Raw genomic sequence first — 24,340 nt, 5'->3', positions numbered from 1 at the left:
TGTGACAAGTGATGTCAACATTAACAAAAAAAGTTGTTACAAGTAGAAATAAATATAGGAATCACTATATTAAATGTAGAGTTCAAGCACATGCAAGGTGAGTCAACTTAAAATCACTCATGGTGGTGTTATGCAAACCACTTTGACAAAGGTTGATTGCTGTTGACTGGGAGTACAACATTCTTATCTACAGTATGCCCCTCTCATGGAATATAATAAAGTAAGATGTTTCAGGGTCAATAAACTACCACTACTTGTATTCTCAGTAAAAAAAAAAACCGCACTACTCTAACAGATGCAACTTGTGTGTTCAGCAAGGGATCAAATTTAGTAAGAAAGTATTGTCCTGTATACATATGATTCGTCATTTAACAAGACTAGGATTCATTAGGAAGGCGTCCCAGAAAAAAAAAAGCCTTACCAGACGTCAAAATTATTAGGACTAGAAATATTCATATTTGTTTGATGTCAGCTGAGCCATAAGGACCAACAAATTGACAGACAAGGGGCAGGCATCATAAAGAAGGAAATAATAAGATTTCTAATAAGATTGGTCTCTAAATTGGTCTATTGATACATGTATATCAAAATTTTATGTGAACCTATAAGATGTCCAGTATTAATATGATGGGAAAATAGAGATAAGGTGTTAAATAAACTATAATGAATTTTCACAAAAAAATTGAGTAGATAGCATTTTTATCTTGTATAGTCGTAGTGAAAGGGAAGTTGGGTCGTAGTGAGAACGTGATGGTCGTAGTTGGGTCGTAATAACGTCGCTGGGAGATTGTAGCGTAGTCTCTCAGAATAGAATCAAGCTTTTGCTACGCTCTCGCTACGATGGTACAGCAACCTTTGCGATCTTACTACCATCTTAGTACGCTTCTACTACGACCTGATTTTGCCACGACCCCACCACGATTGTTTTGAACATGTTCAAAGTTGGCCACACTCATCACGATCTTGAAGACCTCACCACGACAGTGATAAGACCTTACTACGATCTACACGATCGTACTACAATCATCAAAATTTGCATATTTTTCACAGATCGTAGGGCGATCGTGGCCTAGTGGGACTGCGGTATTACACTTGGCTTGCACAAGTTTTTACCTAACAATAATTCACTTTTGGCTTGATGGGAATGTCAAAATGCATTGATATTTATAATCTTTTATTTCTAGTTACAATTGAGGTAAAAGTAGTCTTGTGGAGAGTTGTCTCATTGGCAATCATATCACATCTTCTTGTTTATATTACACTAAGAAGATGAACATACATATATAAATATGGAAAGAGTAACTGGTACTTTATCTCAGACTGATCATGCTGATGTATACTTCTTTTGTTAAATAAAAATCTCTTTAAAACACCTAACAAAAATATATGTAACCTGTTCAAATTATCTTAATTATTTAAACTACCAATCTGACAATTACATGTAGTATGTACATGTACAGTGACAATGTGTATGTCACTATGTCAGTAATAACAGTATGTGCAATTTTTAATTTACAAATTTACATGGTGAACTGGTAGACAAGAATCCACATGAGACCTTAACAAAACTTCAAAGTGGATGTTTTTGTACAACAGTTTGTAAACATATAAACAACAACACCAACAGATAATGGCATGGGAACACCTGTTTACCTTTATCTTTCTTTCTTTCTCAAAGTTTCTGAGGCTGTTGCACGTCAAGAACTTTTCTGGATTGTGATAAAACAGAACTGCTGAGACTATCTCATGGGTTAACACAATAACCATTCTGTTTAAAATTAAAACCTGTTTCCTTCTGTGCTAAAGTTTTAGCTGAATTCTATTGAATATTTTCATTTTAACAGCTTTTCCACAACAATAACAGATATCATATATTGCAACAAAATGCGTCTGCAGTTATTCTATTGTGCTGCCGTCATGCGGTAACGGGAGATAATTAGTTTTACAATTATTTGCAGTTCAATCACCTGATCAATTTATTTTAGAGCTATATATACATAATAAGTCATATAATACGATATATATCTTACAATTGAATGTTTAATCCTTAAAAACTTAAAGTTAAATATCATGATATGCCTTTTGAAATTATAATTAAAAAGTTTGCGTCGCTGTGTTTGTTTTCAAGTTACTGGTTGAGTTAAATTTTCCTTTATTTGATCATTTTGGTATGTGCAACTGAGACCGTATACTAACATAGAAAGTCCCTATAGTTTAAGCAAATTGAGTAAAAGCCCAGTTTCGGTGTGCAATATTACTTGAAAAGAAATTTGTAAAATCCTGTATTGATTTTTTTTGTACCCCAAGACTGTGACACATGCACTCAATGTCACTGCCGTGATTGAAAGTTGGAACTATGATGAAAGCTGATTTTGAGGGGGAAAACACACATTCAAATCAGTAATACTGTATGCCTATTATTTTCAGGAGGATGCTTCGTATTTGATGTATTTTTTTTATTATCAATTTTAATTATCATCAAAATAATAATTCATGAGGGTGTGGGTGGGGTTTACAGAACAAAGAATAACAGGCAAATCAGTGAAAAAAAAAGAAAGAATACAGGGAAATGAGCAAAATAGTAAAGAATAGAGACTACTTGGTTGCTAAAATATTAAGAATAACTACAAAAATTAAAGAACTGGGTAAAGATATACTTCAGTATTACAGAAAAGAACCGTGATGTCGAGACACTGATTTATCAAGTTACCGTTGTCATTATTTCTACAGATGAAGAATATAGTGAGACAATAACTCAATTATGCACGCAATAGATGATCATATATTTGTTGGGATTTTTACTGGTAAGTTTTCACATGACATTGTGGCTTTTTTTTAATATAGTATATTCAAATTTTTGTCCCGAGCGCCAGAGAGTTTTAAAATATGAAATTTGACGAGGTTAATATGTGGTCTTATCTGGGACATTGACTTTTGAAAACTAAAATACTTATATCTACTGAGACCAACGGCAGAAGTGAATAGTTTATCAACAAACAATTTAATCAAACTTTTAACGAAGCAAAACTGACAGTAACTTTCAGATATAAGGCAAAATTGTAAAAAAAACACTTTGTTAACTAGATAACCTAATGATGAGTGTGAACAAGTTTTCATAATTTGCATCAGGGATTAGTTTCAGAGAAGAAGATTTTTTTAAAACTTTTGTTAACGATGACAGAAAACGACAAGAATCCTAAAGTCACGGATGAAAAACTTGAATACCACCGTCATAGCTTACTTTCCAAGAAAGATGTTTCTTTTGGTCAGTTGTTTTTATGGTAGATGATGGTAGGATTGGATGATTTTTTTCTATTATCCGAAACTAGAGCTCGATGAAACATCATTCAACTACGAATACGGTTATTACGATACACTGAGTACGACAGAGACTTATCGTTAACAGTTAGATTTCGAACGGTCTTAAAACGCTGTGCATAGGGACAAAGGATAAGTCGGAGAAAAAGAGGTGAATGTGGATGAAAAAAAAAATCTGAATTTAACTGATGAGGGAAGAAAATGCTCTATGCCATCTAAACTCGAGCAATTTTCTAGAAAAACACACCCAATACTTACAAGTAATCCTTTGTGTCTTCTATACATATTCTCTATCAGGTTTTTCCTTCAAATTACATAGACTTACACTTAACTTATGCATTTGTTAAAAAGTGATATTTGAAACAAGATATTTTCTTTAAGATATATCATATAAAAGCATCTACAAAGAAATCACAAACTACAGTATCTTCAATAATGTTAATTATGATAAGCAGCAAATATACCACAGTTTGTATGACTAAGGCTCTATGAAATGTAGATATAGGTACTGATCAGACAAAATGTAGCCGCTATTGCACCTCTTTTATTGCAAATTATTAAATAACAAATAAAAGTTCAAACATTTTTCATTAAAAAATATATAGGAAAAAGAGTAAAATCCTATTTCCCCAAAAATTATATTACTGAATCATAAGGTCAAAATACAAAATTTGTTTGAACTCCAACACTAGACTTTGAATACTTGACTATATGTATAATATAACATCAACGCTTTTACCCTATAGCCATTAAATCAAAATGTCAACCGGTTATAATTTGTACATGTAAACAGATTTGATACACTTATGCTTTACGTGCCTTGGTAAATGTGTGCACCGAAGACTATCCAAATGACAACAAGAATAAATTAACGTGTATGCATCCGAAAAACAAAACAATATTTTACTTTAAAAGAAATTGTGGCTTTGAAATTAAAATTTCCATTTACGATAATTTCTCAAATTAGTCAAATTTTTCTACAAAGTGAGGTTTTGTGCATGCAGTAGTTCGACCTTTGAAATATGACTACACTTTCAGAAATACAACATAAAATTGTTAAAAAATTCACAGGCGCGAATCTGTCAAAATACGAATTTATTTTAGTTGAGTTTTAATCTAGTTGCGAATCTAAATTTTCATTATGAATGGAGCTTAAATTACTAAAGAGGAACTTCTATTTTACCATATCATGTTATGGCACAAAATTATTTTCCCGTAATTTTACAGGATCAGTTCCTAAGGTAGCCCTGGCACTGAATGTATTACATGCAATGGCGGATCCAGGGGGGGGTGTTCCGGGGGTTGGACCCCCCTTTTTTGGCCAATCAATGCATTTGAATGGGGAAATATAGCTGGAACCCCCCCCCTTTTATCCTGGGTTTGGAACCCCCTTTTTTTGAATGGCTGGATCCTCCCCTGACATGTATATTTATTGTTGATACGTTGTTCATTCACAAACAATTGCATTGTTTACACGCAGTAGACATTTTATATATAAAAATTGATTCAAGATTATCCTTAACTGCAGTGCAAAATTGATATAGATAAACAAGCATGTGTCTTATGATTACAATTAAAACAAGGACTCACCATTAACATGTACATGTATATATCCTTAAATGATCAACAATAAATAGAATAAACATTGAAAGTGGGGCATTTTGTGTACCAAGTTTGTTTCAGACGAGTGAACATTTAAAATGTACATTTAAAAGAAGGAGATCATTTTGTTTGAAATGGACTTGACGTCATTGCACTACTTATCAGTAATTGATCAAATGAGTATTAAATAATGTACATGTATAATGTCGATTTTAATCTGTCGGGTGATATTGTGATCCTTCCTTAACTTATAATTATATGATATCCTTTAGACAACCATCAATATAGTGTGGTCATATCATTTCGTCATATTATTTAATGGTCTTATAATTAAAAGGATAAAAAGTTCCTCTGACGTGATCTGAAAACTTCCATCCTGACTGAATCATACATTGCAATATGCTGAGTAAAGTTCTATCATATCGAACAGTAATTTTACGTTAGTTTTTATTGAAATAAAAAATAAATAAATTACTATGTTGAATATGTTTCAATTAAGATTCTTGAAGAAAGGATATTTAAGAGAAAAAAACACAAAAATTGACAGACAAAAAATGAAACAAAAAACAAATTATGCGGTATGGGCTTTACTCATTGTTGAAGGCCGTTCGGTTACCTATAGTTGTTAATGTCTGTTTCATTTTCGTCTCTTGTGGAGAGTTGTCTCATTGGCAATCATACCACATCTTCTCTTTTTACAATTTGGTTTTATCGTGCTTATAATATGCTCAACTTCAATTCCTGTTTGCATTTTGAAATTTACTGTTGAATACCGATTTTCACTTGCAAATAAATAAACCGACGAATGCCACAGTAGAACAGGAACTGACTGCTTACCCATCCGGATCACCTCCGTTCGACACTCTCGATGGGATTCGCGCTCAATCTTTGTAACTTGTGAGCCGAGTTTCTGAACATGCTTTTTAACGTCTGTTTTCTTTAAATTCGTTATCTGGTCACTTTTTTTAAATCGACAATGATGTTTAATTTCCCTTGCTATATTGCTTCCACATTTTTCTTTACTTCTTCATAAATATAAACAAAGCAATGGTGGGGATACAGTAATTTTGAGGAGCCCATGTTTTCAAACTGATTAGAAAAGGATATTTTTGTATAAAAGATCATCCAATTTATGACAAGTCCATTAGTAACATTTAAGTTTAAAGAGAAGTTACTGAGCTTTCTAACGTGTTTCAACGAGAGATTTGTTGGTGGCATCACTCTCATCGGCGTATTCCAAAATCGCCTTAACTGTCGATTTATATCTAAAAATATATTTTCGTCTTTTCTTATTGTAAGTTTTCAGACTGTATATATGTTCGACTAGGAGAAATGCAGAATTGTGCAAACAAATATGAAAAGTTACAATAAATTTCATTTTGTAAATAGATGAAAAAAAAAAAATAATATATTATAGTAAGAAAGAAATTTACAAGTTTACAACATTTTAAATGTACATGTTCTATCAAATCAAAATTTTCAAATCCCATATTTCCGAACCATAAAGAAGAACAGGTAAAACTATCATATCAAACATGTCTAACATGACAATTTCTTGGAAATCAACTTTTGCATGCTTCATTGATAAGAAAAAAGCATTCGACACAGTCAATCGAACATTATTATGGTATAAGTTGCGAAAAATCAAAATACGAGGAAAGTTTCTTAGTGCTGTACAATCCCTCTATGATAACGTCTAACGTTCGAGTGAATGACGATCTGACCCCATGTTTTGATGTCACGAGTGGCGTAAATTAAGACAACAGTAGTATACCGCTGTTCGAAATTTATAAATCGATTGAGAAAAAAAAAACATATCCGGGTTACAAACTAAAACTCAGAGAAGCGCATCAAATATAAGAGGAAAACTACGACACAACAGAAACACAACATTAAAATGTAACACACACAGAAAAGAACTATAATATAACAATGGCCATTTTCCTGACTTGGAACAGGAAATTTTAAGAAAAAAATGGTGGGTTGAACCTGGTTTTGTTGCATGTCAAATCTCCCGCTTTAATGACAATGTTAAATATAACATTAAATTGGCAACATTAAATGACAGGATCACAATACAAATAAATGGGAGAAAAAATAGGACACAGAAACACACGAATAATAGCTAACAAATGGTATCTGGTTTAAAAATTAATACGCCAGACGTGCGTTTCGTCCACACAAGACTAACTAGTGATGCTCAGATGAAAAAAGTTCGAAAGCCAAAACAAGTACAAAGCTGAAGAGCACTGAAGACCAAAAGTTCCAGAAAAAAAATGCTTTTCTGCCTGGGACAAGAACATCCTTATTATTTGGAATAATTCATGCTTTTTCAAACAGTAAAATTTATAAAATGACTATATAATAGATACACATGATAAAACCGAAGTGGTGACTAACTACAGAATAAAAACGGATACATTACATGAAACAACTTATACTAGAACATCAGCCGAGTTAGCCAAAGTCATCAACGAACTTGGTGACGTCACATTTGAATTTCTAAAAAGATTTCCCCAAAATAAGATAGAATTAGGATAGAATTCAAGATTAGATTTGTAAGGCTTATAAAACATTTATTTATAACTATGAAAATTACAATACTTATTAATATTTAATTGTGGTAGTAATCAGATAATTAATTATATTGTCTAGCTATGTCAGTGTTTCTTCTGAATCAAACTGTAAAAATTTCGTTGATCCAAACTAAAATCTAATAAATGAACTGGATAATTAATTATATTACCATAACACACGAATACAACAGAAAAAAAAATAAGATTTATAACTACAAACGTTAAGACATTTGACAAAATCCGATGAGAATAACAAATATAACATCAAAACTAAATACATGAATTTGGGATGGAAAAGTACACACTCAGCAAAACAGTTACAATCGGGAATAAGCAACGTTCGGTAATTAAAAGATCAGACGACATAATGACAAACCACAATCTAACACGTGGTAAAAATGTCATTAGTTAGTTTAAACAAAGACACATCGTATGGATCAACCAATTCGTGATGGTGTCCGTAAAATTTACAGAGTGTCATTTTTAATTTGTTCTCCTCATAACTTTGTTGGAGCAGTTTCTGCGTTACGAACACACTCCTGTATATGAGCTCCCTATAGTGTGAACATGCTCGAGAATAACTTATCAATTGAGATATGTAAACACCATACTAAGGGGCAAAGGGTATGTTACTACTTAGAAATGGGAAATTAATAACTGGGAAGTTGAAATCGTCCCGTTTATCATAGATTTTCGTGTGAAGTCGTCCATCTGTGTCAATATTGAGGAAAAGATCAAGGTATGAAACAGTCCTTCTAGTATCAGTAGTATCCTTCATTTCAAGTTCACTGGGATATTTGAGATTTAAGTATTGGCTGAAATATTGGTTATTCAATGATAGGACATCATCAATATTTCAAAAAGTAAAATTAAAGAATTTCGCTAGGTGCTTTTTCTTTTTGTCTTTTAGAAGGTTCCGAATGAATTTTGCTTCATACGAGTACAAAAACAAATCGGCCAGAAGGGTTGCACAATTAGTACCCATTGGAATATTGACTGTCTGTTGAAATATGAATCCTCTAAACTCAACAAATATATTGTCGATCAAAAAGTCCAGCATTTTGATAATACCATCTTCAGGATATTTTCTGGTAGATTCAGTGTAGTTCTCCACAAAATATGAATTATTGTAACCCAAAACAAGAAATTTGTATCTAAGATTCCCATTTTTATAGAAAAAGCCCTGTTTAATGAGATCATGAAGTCGAGCTTTCAACTGAGCATAGGGAATAGTAGTGTAAAGCGTAGAAAAATCAAGTCTTTATGTTGCTGCAAAATTGCAAACATTGTGAATTCGAGTTTTTGAGAATCCACATCTGGTTAACACCACTGGTAGAATATATCTCATCACAATATTTTTGAAGTCCATCTTCAACTGTAGAAAGAATACATTAACGACCTTGCGGCGCGTATTAACGCATTTAATTGTGTGGAGTACCAATAGACGACTGCCAGATGAGTATATTGCTGTACGCAGATGACATCGTATTACTTGCACCGAATGAACCCTGATTACAGAACATGCTTGATATTGTAACAGAATGGCGTGAAGCTTGGAAATTGTCGATAAACAACAATAAGACGAAGATAGTTCACTTCCGACCACCTTATAGTTCGATCTTATGTTGTACTGTTATACCACTGTCCCAGGTTAGGGGGAGGGTTGGGATCCCGCTATCATGTTTAACCCCGCCACATACCACATCTTCTTTTTTATATATTCAATAGACATTTCGCAAAGTACGTTAACATGTGGTGGACATATTTTGCTTTTTAACGACTCATACAAATACCTTGGTGTATGGTTGGATGAACACTTAACATTCCAGAAAAATGCAAAAGAACTATCTAAAGCCGCCAGCAGTGCTCTTGGTGCATTATGTGGAAAAGTAATAACAGCTGGAGGTATGATCCATTCCGCATTTAGTAAGTTATACAATACAATGGTAGAACCAGTTCTTCTATACGGAAGTGGTGTTTGGGGATATAAGGACTATAGTTTTATCTCATCCGTTCAAACCCGATCATGTAAATTCTTTCTGGATTTGGGTAAAACACACTTCAAATCTATCTACAAGAGGTGACATGGGTTGGACATCATGCAAAATTAAACTGCAGAAATCGTGTATTCGGCTATTGTGCAAACTTCGCGGACTTGAAAACAATCGACTTTCAAGGAAAGTTTGGCGTTGGGCGGCGCGAAGACGAAAAGGTTGGACATTCGAAGTCAACAAACTTGTTACTAAACTTGATGTATGTGGATTTATAAGTGATACATCTTTATCCACAGAATACGTTATGAAAATAATTAATGAAAAGCTAGAACAATTGGACAATCATCAATGGTGTGAAGACACTTTCAACGACCGGGGTACATTAAACGGAAATAAACTCCGTACATACAGACTATACAAACAAACTGTCATATGTAAAAATGAACATTCCACTTAGTCAAAGGCGATATATGGCTATGTTTCGATCCGTCTCGTTACTCCAGGCCGCAAGTTTCAATTGAAGAAAGACTTTTTATATATTGCGATCTCGGACATGTAGAGACTGAAACACATTTTCTGATGTAGTGCCCTACGTGTATATTCAGACGTAAGATATGATTTATTTTGTGAATGTAATTATTTAATTGAGAATTTTGATACAATGCAAATGGACGATAAGTTTATATTTACAATGAGATCCGAGCAAATCTAGGAATGTCTATCTAAAATTTTACAGAAATGTTTTTTGAGAAGGAAATTTTTTACATTTGATTGAAGATATACAATGTTTTATTTTGATATTCTAGTTTTTGTCTAAGTCTTAAACATTAAGCATAGTTGTTTTTCTCAAATCTTTAAAATAAGGTATTTTTATTCATTGAGATTTATATTTTTATTATATTTACTTCTATTTTTCACAACTTTTTTTTAATAAGAACTCTAATAGTGTATTTCATATAATTATCATTAACATTTTATATTTAAATGTATTTTTGAAAGCGATTTTGAAAATAAATTTAATAGATTTCTTACTCTAGAAATATTTTACAAATTAACATGCAGTTTATTGTAAATATGTACATGTATGTATTTAAAGTGTCTCAGACGTCAACTGTTTGGCTGTTCATAATCATCATAATCATTTGACCATTTGCAAACTAAAGAACCATTGCAACAACTATATAACCGAGCATGCATGACCTACCAAAAGGCAAAGCTTCTTACCCTGTACAACATACAATTATTTTCCAGTAGCAGTTTGCTTAACCATAATAATTCAATTAATCATTCATAAGATGTAAATCAAGTTAAAACAAAAAATGAGATGAACTTCAAAATGAACCAGACCAGAATCAGTCAACAACATGTCACACTCAAGAAACAGACACAACCGGCATATTTACAGATAAAGGCAACAGTAGTATACCGCTGTTCGAAATTCATAAATCGATTGAGAAAAAAACAATTCCGAAATACAAACTAAAACTGAGGGAAACACGTCAAATATCAGAGGAGAACTACGACACAACAGAAACAAAACACTAAAATGTAACACACACAGAAACGAACTATAATATATCAATGGCCATTTTCCTGACTTTGTACAGGTCAGACGACTATTCTGGCATCTAAACTGTTACGGCCGCTAGTGAGTTGAGAATCATACACATTGTATCGGTCATAGTCATTTCAACTTAAGAATTGTCTTAACCTTTCCAACAATTCTAATTGAAGCGAAAGATACCGATGAGACATTCAAACTCAGAAGTCGAAAATAAACTAACAACACCATGTCAATAAAAATGAAAGACCAATAGACAACAACATTATACAAAACACAACATAGAAAAACAAAGACGCTGCAAACATGACCGTCTTATTCTTAAGTTTGTTTGTATTTTAAAATTGTATTCAAATGACGTAATCGGTTCTTTGGTTATAAAAATTAATCGCAAACAGGTAAACACTTTTTTTTGTTTTCTGTTATTCAATTTTTAATTCTGTTCTTTTGTGGAACAATTATGAAATCAAAACTGTTAAAATAAGCGATTGCCAAGGATGGTGAATGGTTCAACGGAATAGGGGGTAATTATGCAAAATGGTGAAATACCACCGAGCCAAATCAACCATTTATGTATATATATGTTTATTTTGCCAATAAGGAAAGTATTTCCGCTTTGTACACTCGATGAAACAAATGAGAGATCATTATCAAAATAAATCCTTCAAAACTTTATAGATGCAAGGCTCAACTTAATAGGCAACTTGATGCTCATTACAGCAATCACCTAGACAGTGATGACGTCATATATTCCAGATGGAAATGGTTAATGTGACATAAATCAATTATAAGATTTGTACCAGTTAACGAAATGCAAGAGAAAACAATTACAGCATTTTCCTACTTCAAGTAAGAATTCCACGGAGATTTATCAACATTTTAAAATGATAATTTTGAAATTATCTTTAAGACAAACGATACAAACGTAACATTCTATTGTTTCCTTTTTTCCTTTCCTTATATTTATATATTCAAACTGAAACAAATATACAGTGGGCAATCACAAAACACGAGTCGAGGGAAGACAACCTACCCGAAAGCCAACACGAAAAATGGGATAAGAAAAAAAAAGTAAAAGGACTGAGCAATGCAGACTATATCTCCGAAAACAGGTACTCCGGGGTGCTTACCGCTGCCTTAGCGTCAACTATTTCTGTTGATCATGTGCTGTTAAACCGGGAGGTTATCATAAAGAAGGAAAGCCAGGGAACGAAACTAGCAACTGTAACATATTATTGGTGATTTAGTTCCATTACGGTCAACTAATTGACGCTGGTCCTTGATATGATATCTTTGAAGATGTGTCATCAACTTTAGTATTAAGGTCCTTTGGTTTGAATTGCTCTTTGTATGAATCAATTATCTTTATCAAGGAAATTTTGCTATGAAAAACAAGTTCTGAACAATATCCAAATGAGAGATATATAACCCTTATACAGGGTTTGCTGGAATTCTGCCACTTTAAAAATAGAAAGTTTATATTGGGAAAATCAAAGTCTTGTTTTTTATGTAAATTGGTCTCATCATGCACTCACTGTATTTTTTTCCATTGTAAGATACTTTAAATAGTAAAATTATCTGCGATACCATTAGTTCAAAGTTCATCTGGTCAGGTACAACAGTCACTAAACGTTGCTTTATTTGGTAACAGTATAATCGATGAAATAAAAGGATATCATATGCGAAATAACTGCCTTCATTTCACTGTAGTGTGTTTATTATGCCCTATATGAAACACACAGAAACAAGTCCGTAAGAAGTGAGGAACACTTGTGACAGTGTCAAATGTTAAAAATCGAAAAGATAAGTTTTGCTTCCCTATTAATTTTATTTCAGTTTTGTTTAGATAATGTAAAACTTATTAATTTAGGTCGGTTTGTAGAAAGAATGCTACACAATTATTTACCAAAAATGAAATAGTATTGGTGAAAAGAAAACTAACTCTTACCCTTCTAAAACGAAATTAATATTTTGTCTCGGAGTTATATGTTTCATGTGTGTCAACTTGATACTTTATGTTGTATTTGAAATCTAGTCACGAGTGATGGTTTGTTGTTGTTTTTTTTAAGGTCTTTCCTCTACGTGAGAAAAGACCTTATTGTTTTTCTAATGTTTTTAAGGTCTTTCCTTTACGAGAGGAAAGACCTTATTGTTTTTCTCATGTTTTTTTTCTTCCAGAATTTTTTTGACATGGCCTCCTCTCGTTTCTATTGGAGTTATCAAGACCAAATATGGACCATCGGTAGACCTCATCATGAAGTATTACCAGACGAGGCTGTGTAGGATTTTATCATCCCCTTTAGACGTTATCTCCCTTTTATTGTTTTTTTTCGACATTCCCCTTCCCCCCCCCCCCCCTCGTTGTTTTTAAAGATATCATGACCTTATCTGGACAATAGGTAGATATCATCATGATGTATTACCATATGAGGCTGCGTAGGATTTCATCATTCCCTTAAAGAGTTATGTCCCCTTGAAGCAATTTCTTTTATTTGCATTTGTCTCAAACAGTATTAGAGATAGAATCGAATTAAAAACAGCAACATGTACAAGAACAGATGGCAATGTTTATAAACATAAACAATTAGTTTGTTATTAACCCTTATAAAGAGTTATTTTCCTTTAAAAAATATACACAATTTTGGAAAAATTCTTATTTTAAGAACTGGAAGTCAAAGAGACTTGGGACCTTCACCTATAATCTTTAATTCATGTGACCTTTAATTTACATCCAATGTCAAAGGTCACTGAGTGCAAACAAAATTACGCTACAATTTTAAGCTGACATATTAAGAAAACGAAAAGAGTTTGCTGCATACATACTGTATATAAAATGTTCCTCTCGATGAACTCTACATTTTATACATAAAGCTAAAAAATGTTCGACCGTCTTACAACGAGATAATTCTTTTTATTGGTAACAGATATCAACCTACTATAAATTGCAAAAATGATCAGTAGTTTAAGACCTTCAATTTGAGGTCAATGTCAGGTCATGATGAATTTGACATTGACCTTCTGATATTTGAAAGGTCTAGTGGTGATGAGTTGAATGGTGGTAGTCTCTACGACTTCCGGTTCCCAAGTTTTGTATTGCATCATATATTTGATGATTCATTGTGACCTTGATGAACTTCGGAATTGTCCCAACTGCAGATCATTTATCATTTAACAGATTTGAAATATCTATTGTTGTTTAAGAGATATTGCAATTTGAAATTTGGCGAGCGGAGGCATGTATTTCTGAATCAACAACAGCTAACCTAAAATTAAAGAATTTAACATAGTTATATGTTTGATTAAATACCAAAAACATTCAATGAAAACTAAACCCAAAAAATTAATTTGAAATGTTCATGTTTTGCTTGACTTTGTAAGTTTCATTAGTTCCATTTATATAATTGATATTGCATCATTTTTGGCACGTTGCCAAATGCGGTCATTTAATATATCAAATTGAAAGTCTTATTGAGCTTTACTCAAAAATGGAAATTGTAAACCTCTTTTTCTTCCCAGAGGTCATTCAGTGCAAAAAAATAAAACTTCTCAGATGGTTGGGTTGTCGCATACTAAATGAAAGTCCATGAAGCGTACAGTTCAAATATCAAATTGACGTCTACAAACTAGAGGCTCTTAAGAGCCTGTGTCGCTCACCTTGGTCTATGTGCATTTTCAACAAAAGACACAGATGGATTAATGACAAAATTGTGCTTTGGTGATGGTGATGTGTTTATAGATCTTACTTTACTGAACATTCTTGCTACTTACAATTATCTTCATCTTTAATGAACTTGGCCCATTAGTTACAGAGGAAAATATTTTGTTAAAAATTTACAAACATTTACAAAATTTATGAAAATTGTTAAAAATTTACTGTAGAGGGCTGTAACTCCTTAAGGGGTCAACTGACCATTTTGATCATGTTGACTTATTTGTAGGTCTTACTTTGCTGTACATTATTGCTGTTTACAGTTTATCTGTGTCTATAATAATATTCAAGATAATAACCAAAAGCTGCAAAATTTTCTGAAAATTACCAATTCTGGGGCAGCAAGCCAACCCAACAACTGGATGCCTGATTATTCTGAAATTTTCAGGGCAGATAGACTTTGACTAACGAACAAATCAATCTCGTCAGATTTGCTTTAAATGCTTTGGTTTCTGAGATTTTAGCCAAAAACTGCATTTTACCCTATGTTTTTTTATTTTTAGCCATGTCGGCCATCTTGGTTCGCAGGCAAGGTCATCGGACACATTTTTAGAACTACATACCCTAATGATGATTGTGGACCAGTTTGGTTAAATTTGTCTCAGTAGTTTCAGAGGAGAAGATTTTTGTACAAGATAACAAAAAGTTACGAAAAAATGACAAAAATTGACTATAAAGATCAATAACTCCTTAAGGGGTCAACTGACCATTTTGGTCATGTTGACTTATTTGTAGATCTTAATTTGCTGAACATTATTGCTGTTCACAGTTTACCTCTATCTATATTAATATTCAAGATAATAACCAAAAACGGCAAAATTTCTTTAAAAATTACCAATTCAGGGGCAGCAACCCAACAACCGGTTGTCTGATTCGTCTGAAAATTTCAGGTCAGATAGATCTTAACTTCATGAACAATTTAACTTCTTTGTCAGATTTGCTCTAAATGCTTCGGTTTCAGAGTTATAAGCCAAAATCTATATTTTACCCCCTATGTTCTATTTTTAGCCATGGTGGCTATCTTGGTTGGTTGGCCGGGTCACACCACACATTTTTTAAACTAGATACCCCAATGATGATTGTGGCCAAGTATGGTTAAATTTGGCCCAGTAGTATCAGAGGAGAAGATTTTTGTAAAAGATTACAAAAATTTACGAAAAATTAGTAAAAAATGACTATAAAGGGCAATAACTCCTTAAGAGGTCAACTGACCATTTTGGTCATATTGACTTATTTGTAGATCTTACTTTGCTGATCATTATTGCTGTTACAGTTTATCTCTATCTATAATAATATTGAAGATATTAAGCAAAAAATTCAAAATTTCCTTAAAATTGCCAATTCAGGGACAGCAACCCAACAACCGATTTGGTCCTGTTGACTTATTTTTAGGTTGTACTTTGCTGTACATTATTGCTGTTTACAGTTTATCTCTATCTATTATAGTATTCAAGGTAATATCCAAAAACAGCAAAATTTCCTTAAAATTACCAATTCAGGAGCAGCAACCAAACAACAGGTTATCCAATTCATCTGAAACTTCCAGGGCAGATAGATCTTTACCTGATAAACAATTTCACATCCTGTCAGATTAGCTCTAAATGCTTTGGTTTTTGAGTTATAAGCCTAAAACTGCATTTTACCCTATGTTCTATTTTTAGCCATGGCGGCCATCTTGGTTGGTTGGCCGAGTTACCGGACACATTTTTAAAACTATATACCCCAATGATGATTATGGCCAAGTTTGGATTAATTCAGCCAAGTAGTTTCAGAGGAGAAGATTTTTCTAAAAGATTACTAAGATTTACGAAAATGGTTAAAAATTGACTATAAAGGGCAATAACTCCTAAAGGGGTAAACTGACCATTTTGATTATGTTGACTTATTTGTAAATCTTACTTTGCTGAACATTATTGCTGTTTACAGTTTATCTTCATCCATAATAATATTCAAGATAATAACCAAAAACAGCCAAATTTCCTTAAAATTACCAATTCAGGGGCAGCAACCTAACAATTGGTTGTCCGATTCATCTGAAAATTTCAGGGCAGATAGATCTTGACCTGATAAACAATTTTACCCCTGTCAGATTTGCTCTAAATGCTTTGGTTTTTGAGTTATTAGCCAAAAACTGCATTTTACCTCTATGTTCTATTTTTAGCCATGGCCCCCATCTTGGTTTGTTGGTCGGGTCACCGGACACATTTTTTAAACAAGATACCCCAATGATGATTGTGGCCAAGTATGATTAAATTTGGCCTGGTAGTTGTAGTGGAGAAGATTTTTGTAAAAGTCAAAGACGACGGACGACGACGGACGCCAAGTGATGAGAAAAGCTCACTAGGCCCTTCGGGCCAGGTGAGCTAAAAAACGGTTGGGTGGGGTCATTGAGTGCAAAACATAAATTTTCATTTAAGATAAGGTTGTTGTATATTGTTCTTTATTTTATTGGTTAAAATATAAATATTGTGTTGACTTTCTTGCTATGATCAAATAGTTCATCTTCCAATTACTATCTTCGAGTCGTTCGTGGCAAAAAGTGAAATCACAAAATTATAAAAACGCAAAAATTCAAATTCGGTGATACATTAAGATTGATAGTTTTCTATGTTGTGTTATATAAATCGTTGCTTGTCTATTGGTCGTTTTTCTTTTTTGCCATGGTGTTTTCAGTTTTCTTTTATTCATGAGTTTGAATGTCCCTTTAAATCGGTATCTTTCGATTCAGTCTTATTTCATGATAGAGCTGTCCAAATCATTTTATAAATTTCGTTCGCCTGAAGTGATATACTGGATATCCTTTATGAGGGACACCGAAACCCTAATATTTCAAAACCAAAGACGTAACATTATCTAAACATGTGAAGAGCTACACGACCAACTAAATATATGGCATACGAAAAGGTCAAATTCATCGAAGTTCAACTTTGCCTGATGGAGTCTGTTAATAATTTATAAAGTAACAAACGGATTATTTAACAACAAAGTTTGTTGCAAAAGTGCAGAGAAACATTCAATAGGGATATCAAAAAGCATTAGTTGGACACAAACTGACAATGATTGAAATCAACATACTTTATAACTTTTACTGTCACCATCATGCATTGATTGAATCACTACTGATATGTTTTTAGATCTTTCAATACCAATATGGTCGTATGAACCAATTATGTCATATTCCCCACTATGGTGTATTGACTTAGTGTGAATTTGCATGGTGGTCGATGTATGCATAGAAGAAGACGGCCACCCTCTCGATGCACACGGATTTGCTCCTTTTGGAGGTTGATGCCATTCCTTTAGTTTTTATTTCTTGCCTTGATTTGTTTAACAATAATTGAACATAGGTAAATTACTGGTGCTTTAATTTATAGTTAAAAAACTTGAAATATAACATTTGCTAAAACTATAAAAAAGAATATATAAAAAAGAAGATGTGGTATGATTGCCAATGAGACAACTATCCACAAAAGACCAAAATGACACAGACATTAACAACTATAGGTCACTAGTCTTATACAATAGCTGATTGCTCATGCGTTATCTAACACAAAAGATCACTTGCACTCTTCTGATTCCTCTTGTCAATAGATAATATTCCCTCTTGTTCTCTTGGATCAAAAGATTATGTTCTTTTCGTCCTCTTGGATCAATAGATTGTATATCATGCGTCTTCTTGGGTCAATATATTATTTTTCTCTTGGTCTCTTGTTCTCTTGGATCAATAGATTATTTTATTCGTCCTTTTCGATCAAGATTATTTTATTCGTCCTTTTCGATCAAGATTATTTTATTCGTCCCATTGGATCAATATAGTGTATTACACGCGTCTTCTTGGATCAATACATTATATTCATCTCGTCCTCTTGGATCAATATATCATATTCCTCTTGTTATCGTGTTCTCTTGGGTCAATATATTATTTTATTCGTCCTCTTGGATCAATAAGTTATTTTATTCATCCTCTTGGAACAATACATTATATTATTCGTCGTCTTGGATCAATAGATTATATTCATTTTGTTATCTTGTACCCATATACTGTATTCTTCTTGTTTTCTTAGATCAAAAGATTATATTGCTTTCATCTTCTTGGGTAAGTAGATCATATTCCTCTCGTCCTTTCGGATCCATATATATAGTATTCCTCTTGTCCTCTTGGAACAAAAGATTATAATACTCTCGTTCTCTTGGATAAATAGATTATATTCCGCTCGTCCTCTCGGATCCATATATAGTATTCCCCTTGTTCTCTTGGATCAATATATTATGTTCCTCTCGTCCTCTTGGATCAATATATTATATTCCTCTTGGTCTCTTGTTCTCCTAGATCAATATATTATTATATTCGTCCTATTCAATCAATAGATTATTTTATTCGTCCTCTTTGATCAATAAAGAATTGAATGTTTCTTACCGCTATAAAACCAGGTTTAATCCCCCATTTTCTACATTTGAAAATGCCTGTACTAAGTCAGGAATAAGACAGTTCTTGTCCATTCGTTTTTGATGTGTTTTGTTATTTGATTTTTCTATGTGATTATGGACTTTCGGTTAGATTTTCCTCTAAGTTCAGTATTATTGTAATTTTACTTTTTGTAACTTCATTGGGGTGTAAAAGCGTTGACCGAAGTACATTTTGTATGAAGCTCTAACTGATACTAGAAGGACTGCTTCATACCTTGATCTTTTCCTCAATATTGACGCAGATGGACGACTTCACACGAAAATCTATGATAAACGGGACGATTTCAACTTCCAAATTATCAATTTCACATTTCTCAGCAGTAACATACCCTCTGCCCCTTCGTATGGTGTTTACATATCACAATTGATACGTTATTCTCGTGCATGTTCACACTATACGGACTTCATATACAGAAGTGTGCTCCTTACACAGAAACTGCTTCAACAAAGTTATGAGGAGGACAGATTAAAATTGACACTCCGTAAATTTTATGGACACCATCACGAATTAGTTGATCCATACGATGTGTCTTTGACCTAACTAGCTAAGGACATTTTTACCACATGGTAGATTGTGGTTTGTCATTACGTCGTCTAATCTTTTAATTACCGAACGTTACTTATTCCCGATTGTGACTGCTTTGCTGAGTGTAAATTCTCATTACTATAAGACGTGTTACGGTACTTATCTATCCCAAATTCATGTATTTAGTTTGAGTTTGATGTTATATTTGTTATATTTGTAATTTTCATCGGAGTTTGTCAAATTGGTTGACGTCTATTATATTCATGTGTTATGGTAAAGAAAATTAATCACTACCTTCATTTATTAGTTTTGATTTTGTTCAACGTAATCTATACGATATTTTATGATTGAAGTTAGATTCAAAACAAACCGGACATATATATAATATAGTTAATTGCTATTAATTAGTATTGCAATGTGCATTGTGTTTAAATATAATATCAGTATTTAGTTCTATTATAATCTTAAATCAATCCTATTTCTATCTTATTTTTGAGATATAGTTTTTCAAATGTGACGTCATTTTCGTGCTGTTTCAGAAATTCAAATGTCTGCGTTATGTAATTTTTGTGCCTTTTTACTACTTCGTATGTGACGTCATTTTATGACTTTTTGCGCTCAGGCCTGGACCAAGTCGGGTGTGTCTATTTTCTGTGTTGGTCTTCAGTGTATTATGTATTCGGGTTTTGTTTTCTGTAATTAGTTAAGACGCCAGTTTTATCATGTAAATCTTTTATATTCATTTGATAAAATTTACTGTTTGCAATAGCATAAATTGTTCTAAATAATAAGGATGTTATTATCACAAGCAGAAAACCCTAGCCGTATTTGGCACAACCTTTTTCAACTTTTGATCCTCAGAGCTGTACAACTTTGTACCATTTTTTGACTTTCGAACTTTTATATCTGGGCGTCACTGGTAAATAAAGGCAACAGTAGTATACCGCTGTTCAAACTCATAAATCCATGGACAAAAAGCAAAATCGGGGTAACAAACTAAAACTGAGGGAAACGCATTAAATATAAGAGGAGAACAACGACACAACACTACAATGTAACACACACAGAAACGGACCAAGCAACAGACAAAATCCCACGAGAATAACAAATATAACATCAAAACCAAATACATGAATTTGGGATAGACAAGTACCGTGACACGTCTTATCGCAATGTGAATTTACACTCAAAAATAAGAGAAAACAAACGACGCAACGTTAAAATGTAACACATACAGAAACGAACTATAATATAACAATGGCCATATTCCTAACTTGGTACAGGACATTTTTAAAGAAAAAAAATGGCGGGTTGAACCTGGTTTTGTGGCATGCCAAACCTCCTCTTTTATAGCCATGTGAAATATAACATTAAGATGACAACTCAACACCACAGGACTACAATATAAATAAATTGGAGAATACAATTGACAAAGAAACATACGAACAACAGCCAACAAAAGGCAACAAGTTGAAAATTTTAATACGCCAGAAGTGCATTTTATCCACACAAGATGTACTAGTGATGCCCAGATACAAAAGTTTGAAAGCCGAAACAAGCACAAAGTCGAACAGCATCGAGGACCAAAAGATCAAAAAAGTTGTGCCAAAAACGGCCAGGGTTTTCTGTCAGTTACCAGAACATCCTTATCATTTAGAATAATTTATACTTTTGCAAACAGTAAATTTATAAAATTAATAAACAAAGGCTGTACATGATAGAACTGAAATATTAACTAATTACAGGAAACAACTGAAATACATTACATAACCAGACATTTGCAACACAATATGTAGACACATCCGAATATGTTTAAACCTCAACGCCAAGTGACGTAATATTTGAAATTGTAAAAAATGACAAAAAAATTATGACGTCATTTGAATTTGTAAAACAGATCATCAAAAAATGAAAAATGACGTCATTTGAATGAATAAGATAGAACTAGGACTGACCCAAGATTTATAAATTTGAACTAAATACTGATATTGCACTTAATAACAATGCACATTTCAATATTTATTAATAGCAAACTAAGGCAGCAATTAACTATATTATAAAGCTATGTCCGGTTTGTTTTGAATCTCACTTCAAACGTAAAATATCGCACTGATTACGTTGAACAAAATGAAATCTAATAAATGAATGCGGTGATTAATATTATTTACCATAACACATAAATATAATAGAAAAGAAGTCAACACATTTGACAAAATCCGATGAGAATTACAAATATAACATTAAACATTAAATTAAATACATGAATTTGGGATAGACAAATACCGTAACACGTCTAATAGTAATGCGAATTCAATCTCAGCAAAACAGTCACAATCGGGAATAAGTCACGTTTGGTAATTAAAAAAATAGACGACATAATGACAAACAACAATCTACCATGTGGTAAAAATGCCCTTAGCTAGTTTGGTCAAAGATACATCGTATGGATCCACCAATTCGTGATGGTGTCCATAAAATTTACGGAGTGTCAATTTTAATCTGTCCTCATAACTTTGTTGGAGCAGTTTCTGTGTAAGGAGCACACTCCTGTATATGAAATCCGTATAGTGTGAACAAGCACGAGAATAACGTATCAATTGTGATATGTAAACACCATACGAAGGGGCAGAGGGTATGTTACTGCTAAGAAATGGGAAATTGATAATTGGGAAGTTGAAATCGTCCCGTTTATCATAGATTTTCGTGTGAAGTCGTCCATCTACGTCAATATTGAGGAAAAGATCAAGGTCTGAAGCAGTCCTTCTAGTATCAGTAGTATCCTTAATTAAGTCTTGTGTGAACAAGGCGCGGTTTTGACGTATTGCATTTTAAACCTGATGCCTTTTGTTATCTATTATTCATGTTTTTCTTTGCCTAATACGTTTTCCTATTTATTTGTATTGAAGTCCTGTATTATTATGCTGTCATTTTAATGTTATATTTAACAATGCCATGAAAGTGGGAGGTTTGGCATGCCACAAAACCAGGTTCAACCCACCATTTTTTTCTTTAAAAATGTCCTGTACCAAGTCTTGAAAATTGCCATTGTTATATCATAGTTCGTTTCTCTGTGTGTAACATTTTTACGTTGTGTTTCCGTTGTGTCGTTTGTTTTCTCCTATATTTGAGTGTGAATTCACATTACTATAAGACGTGTCACGGTACTTTTCTATCCCAAATTCATGTATATGGTTTTGATGTTATATTGGTTATTCTCATCGGATTTTGTCTAATGCTTAGTCCGTTGCTATGTGTGTTACATTTGAATGTTGTGTCGTTTTTCTCCCCTTATATTTAATGCGTTTCCCTCAGTTTTAGTTTGTTTTCCCGATTTTGTATTTTGTCCATAGATTTACGATTTTTGAACAGCGGTATACTACTGTTGCCTTTATTTACAACTCTATGAAGTTACAAAAAGAAGCATTCAATACTTATAATTACATTTTTTTTTAGCTTGGATCATGAAAACACGATTTTTATCAAGTTTTAATTTAATTTACCTGTGCACTTTATTGTGGGACCTCGTGTCATCATGAATGATAAATTCTATATTGTAATTGCAGTGTAGCCAATCAGAATAACGTATCATAATGAAACATACATCTAATGTAATTACTAGTATTAGATTGCATTACACGCGTCTTCTTGGATATATTATATTCCTTCGTCCTCTTGTTCTCATAGATCCCTTAATTATTTTATTCGTCTTCTTGGATCAATAGATCGTATTACACGCGTCTTCTTGGATCAATCCATTATAATCCTCTCGTCCTCTTGGATCATTATTTTATATTCCTCTTGTTCTCTTGGATCACTAGATTATTTTATTCGTCCTCTTGGATCAATAGATCGTATTACAAGCGTCTTCTTGGATCAATCCATTATAATCCTCTCGTCCTCTTGGATCATTATTTTATATTCCTCTTGTTCTCTTGGATCACTAGATTATTTTATTCGTCCTCTTGGATCAATAGACTATATTCCTCTTGTCCTCTTGGATCCATACATACTATTCCTCTTGTTCTCTTGGATCAAAAGATTATAATGTTATCGTCCTCTTGGATAAATAGATTACATTTTTTTCGTCCTCTTGTATACATATACTGTATTCCTCTTGTTCTTTTTGATCAAAAGATTATATTGCTCTCGTCCTCTTGGATCCTTAGATTATATTCCTCTTGTCTTGTTAAACGAATAGATTACGGTATCAGTTTTGTTTTTTTGGTCCCAGTCGTTCTTTTATTATTTTAAATGAATGTAGATATAAGAGGTTTTGGTGGGGTTCGTGTTGCTCAGTGTTTAGTTTGTATGTTGTGTTTTGTGTACTATTATTTGTCTATTGGTCTTTTCTTTTTTAGCCATGGCGTTGTCTGTTTAATTTCGACATATGAGTTTGAATGTCCCACTGTTATCTTGAAATTAACAACTATAGGTCACCGTACGGACTCCAACAATGAGCAAATCCCACACCGCATAGTCAGCTATAAAAGATCCCGAAATTACAAATGTAAAACAATTCAATAAAGGCAACCGCTGTTCGAAATTCATAAATCTATTGAGAAAAAAAAAACAAATCCGGATTACAAA

The 24,340-nt window shown here is 32.9% G+C and overlaps 1 protein-coding gene across 4 annotated transcripts in view; it reads right to left on the bottom strand.

The window, feature by feature from the left end:
• Nucleotides 1-1,925, bottom strand: part of LOC143042018 (cGMP-dependent 3',5'-cyclic phosphodiesterase-like) — a 109,031-nt gene extending 107,106 nt beyond the window's left edge. For 2 of the 4 annotated variants that reach the window (XM_076214231.1, XM_076214232.1), the window contains exon 1: nt 1,654-1,918. In XM_076214231.1, coding sequence (XP_076070346.1) covers nt 1,654-1,767 — 114 coding nt within the window. In that variant the 5' untranslated portion in view covers nt 1,768-1,918. Of the gene's footprint in view, nt 1-1,653 lie in introns of all 4 variants that reach the window. The other 2 variants (XM_076214228.1, XM_076214230.1) reach the window with 2 other exon arrangements.
• Nucleotides 1,926-24,340: the final 22,415 nt, after the last annotated feature.

Source organism: Mytilus galloprovincialis, chromosome 8 (genome assembly GCF_965363235.1).
Source record: "Mytilus galloprovincialis chromosome 8, xbMytGall1.hap1.1, whole genome shotgun sequence".
Lineage (NCBI taxonomy): Eukaryota > Metazoa > Mollusca > Bivalvia > Mytilida > Mytilidae > Mytilus > Mytilus galloprovincialis.
Note: the sequence above shows the minus strand (reverse complement) of the source record. Positions and strands in the feature narration are given on the sequence as shown.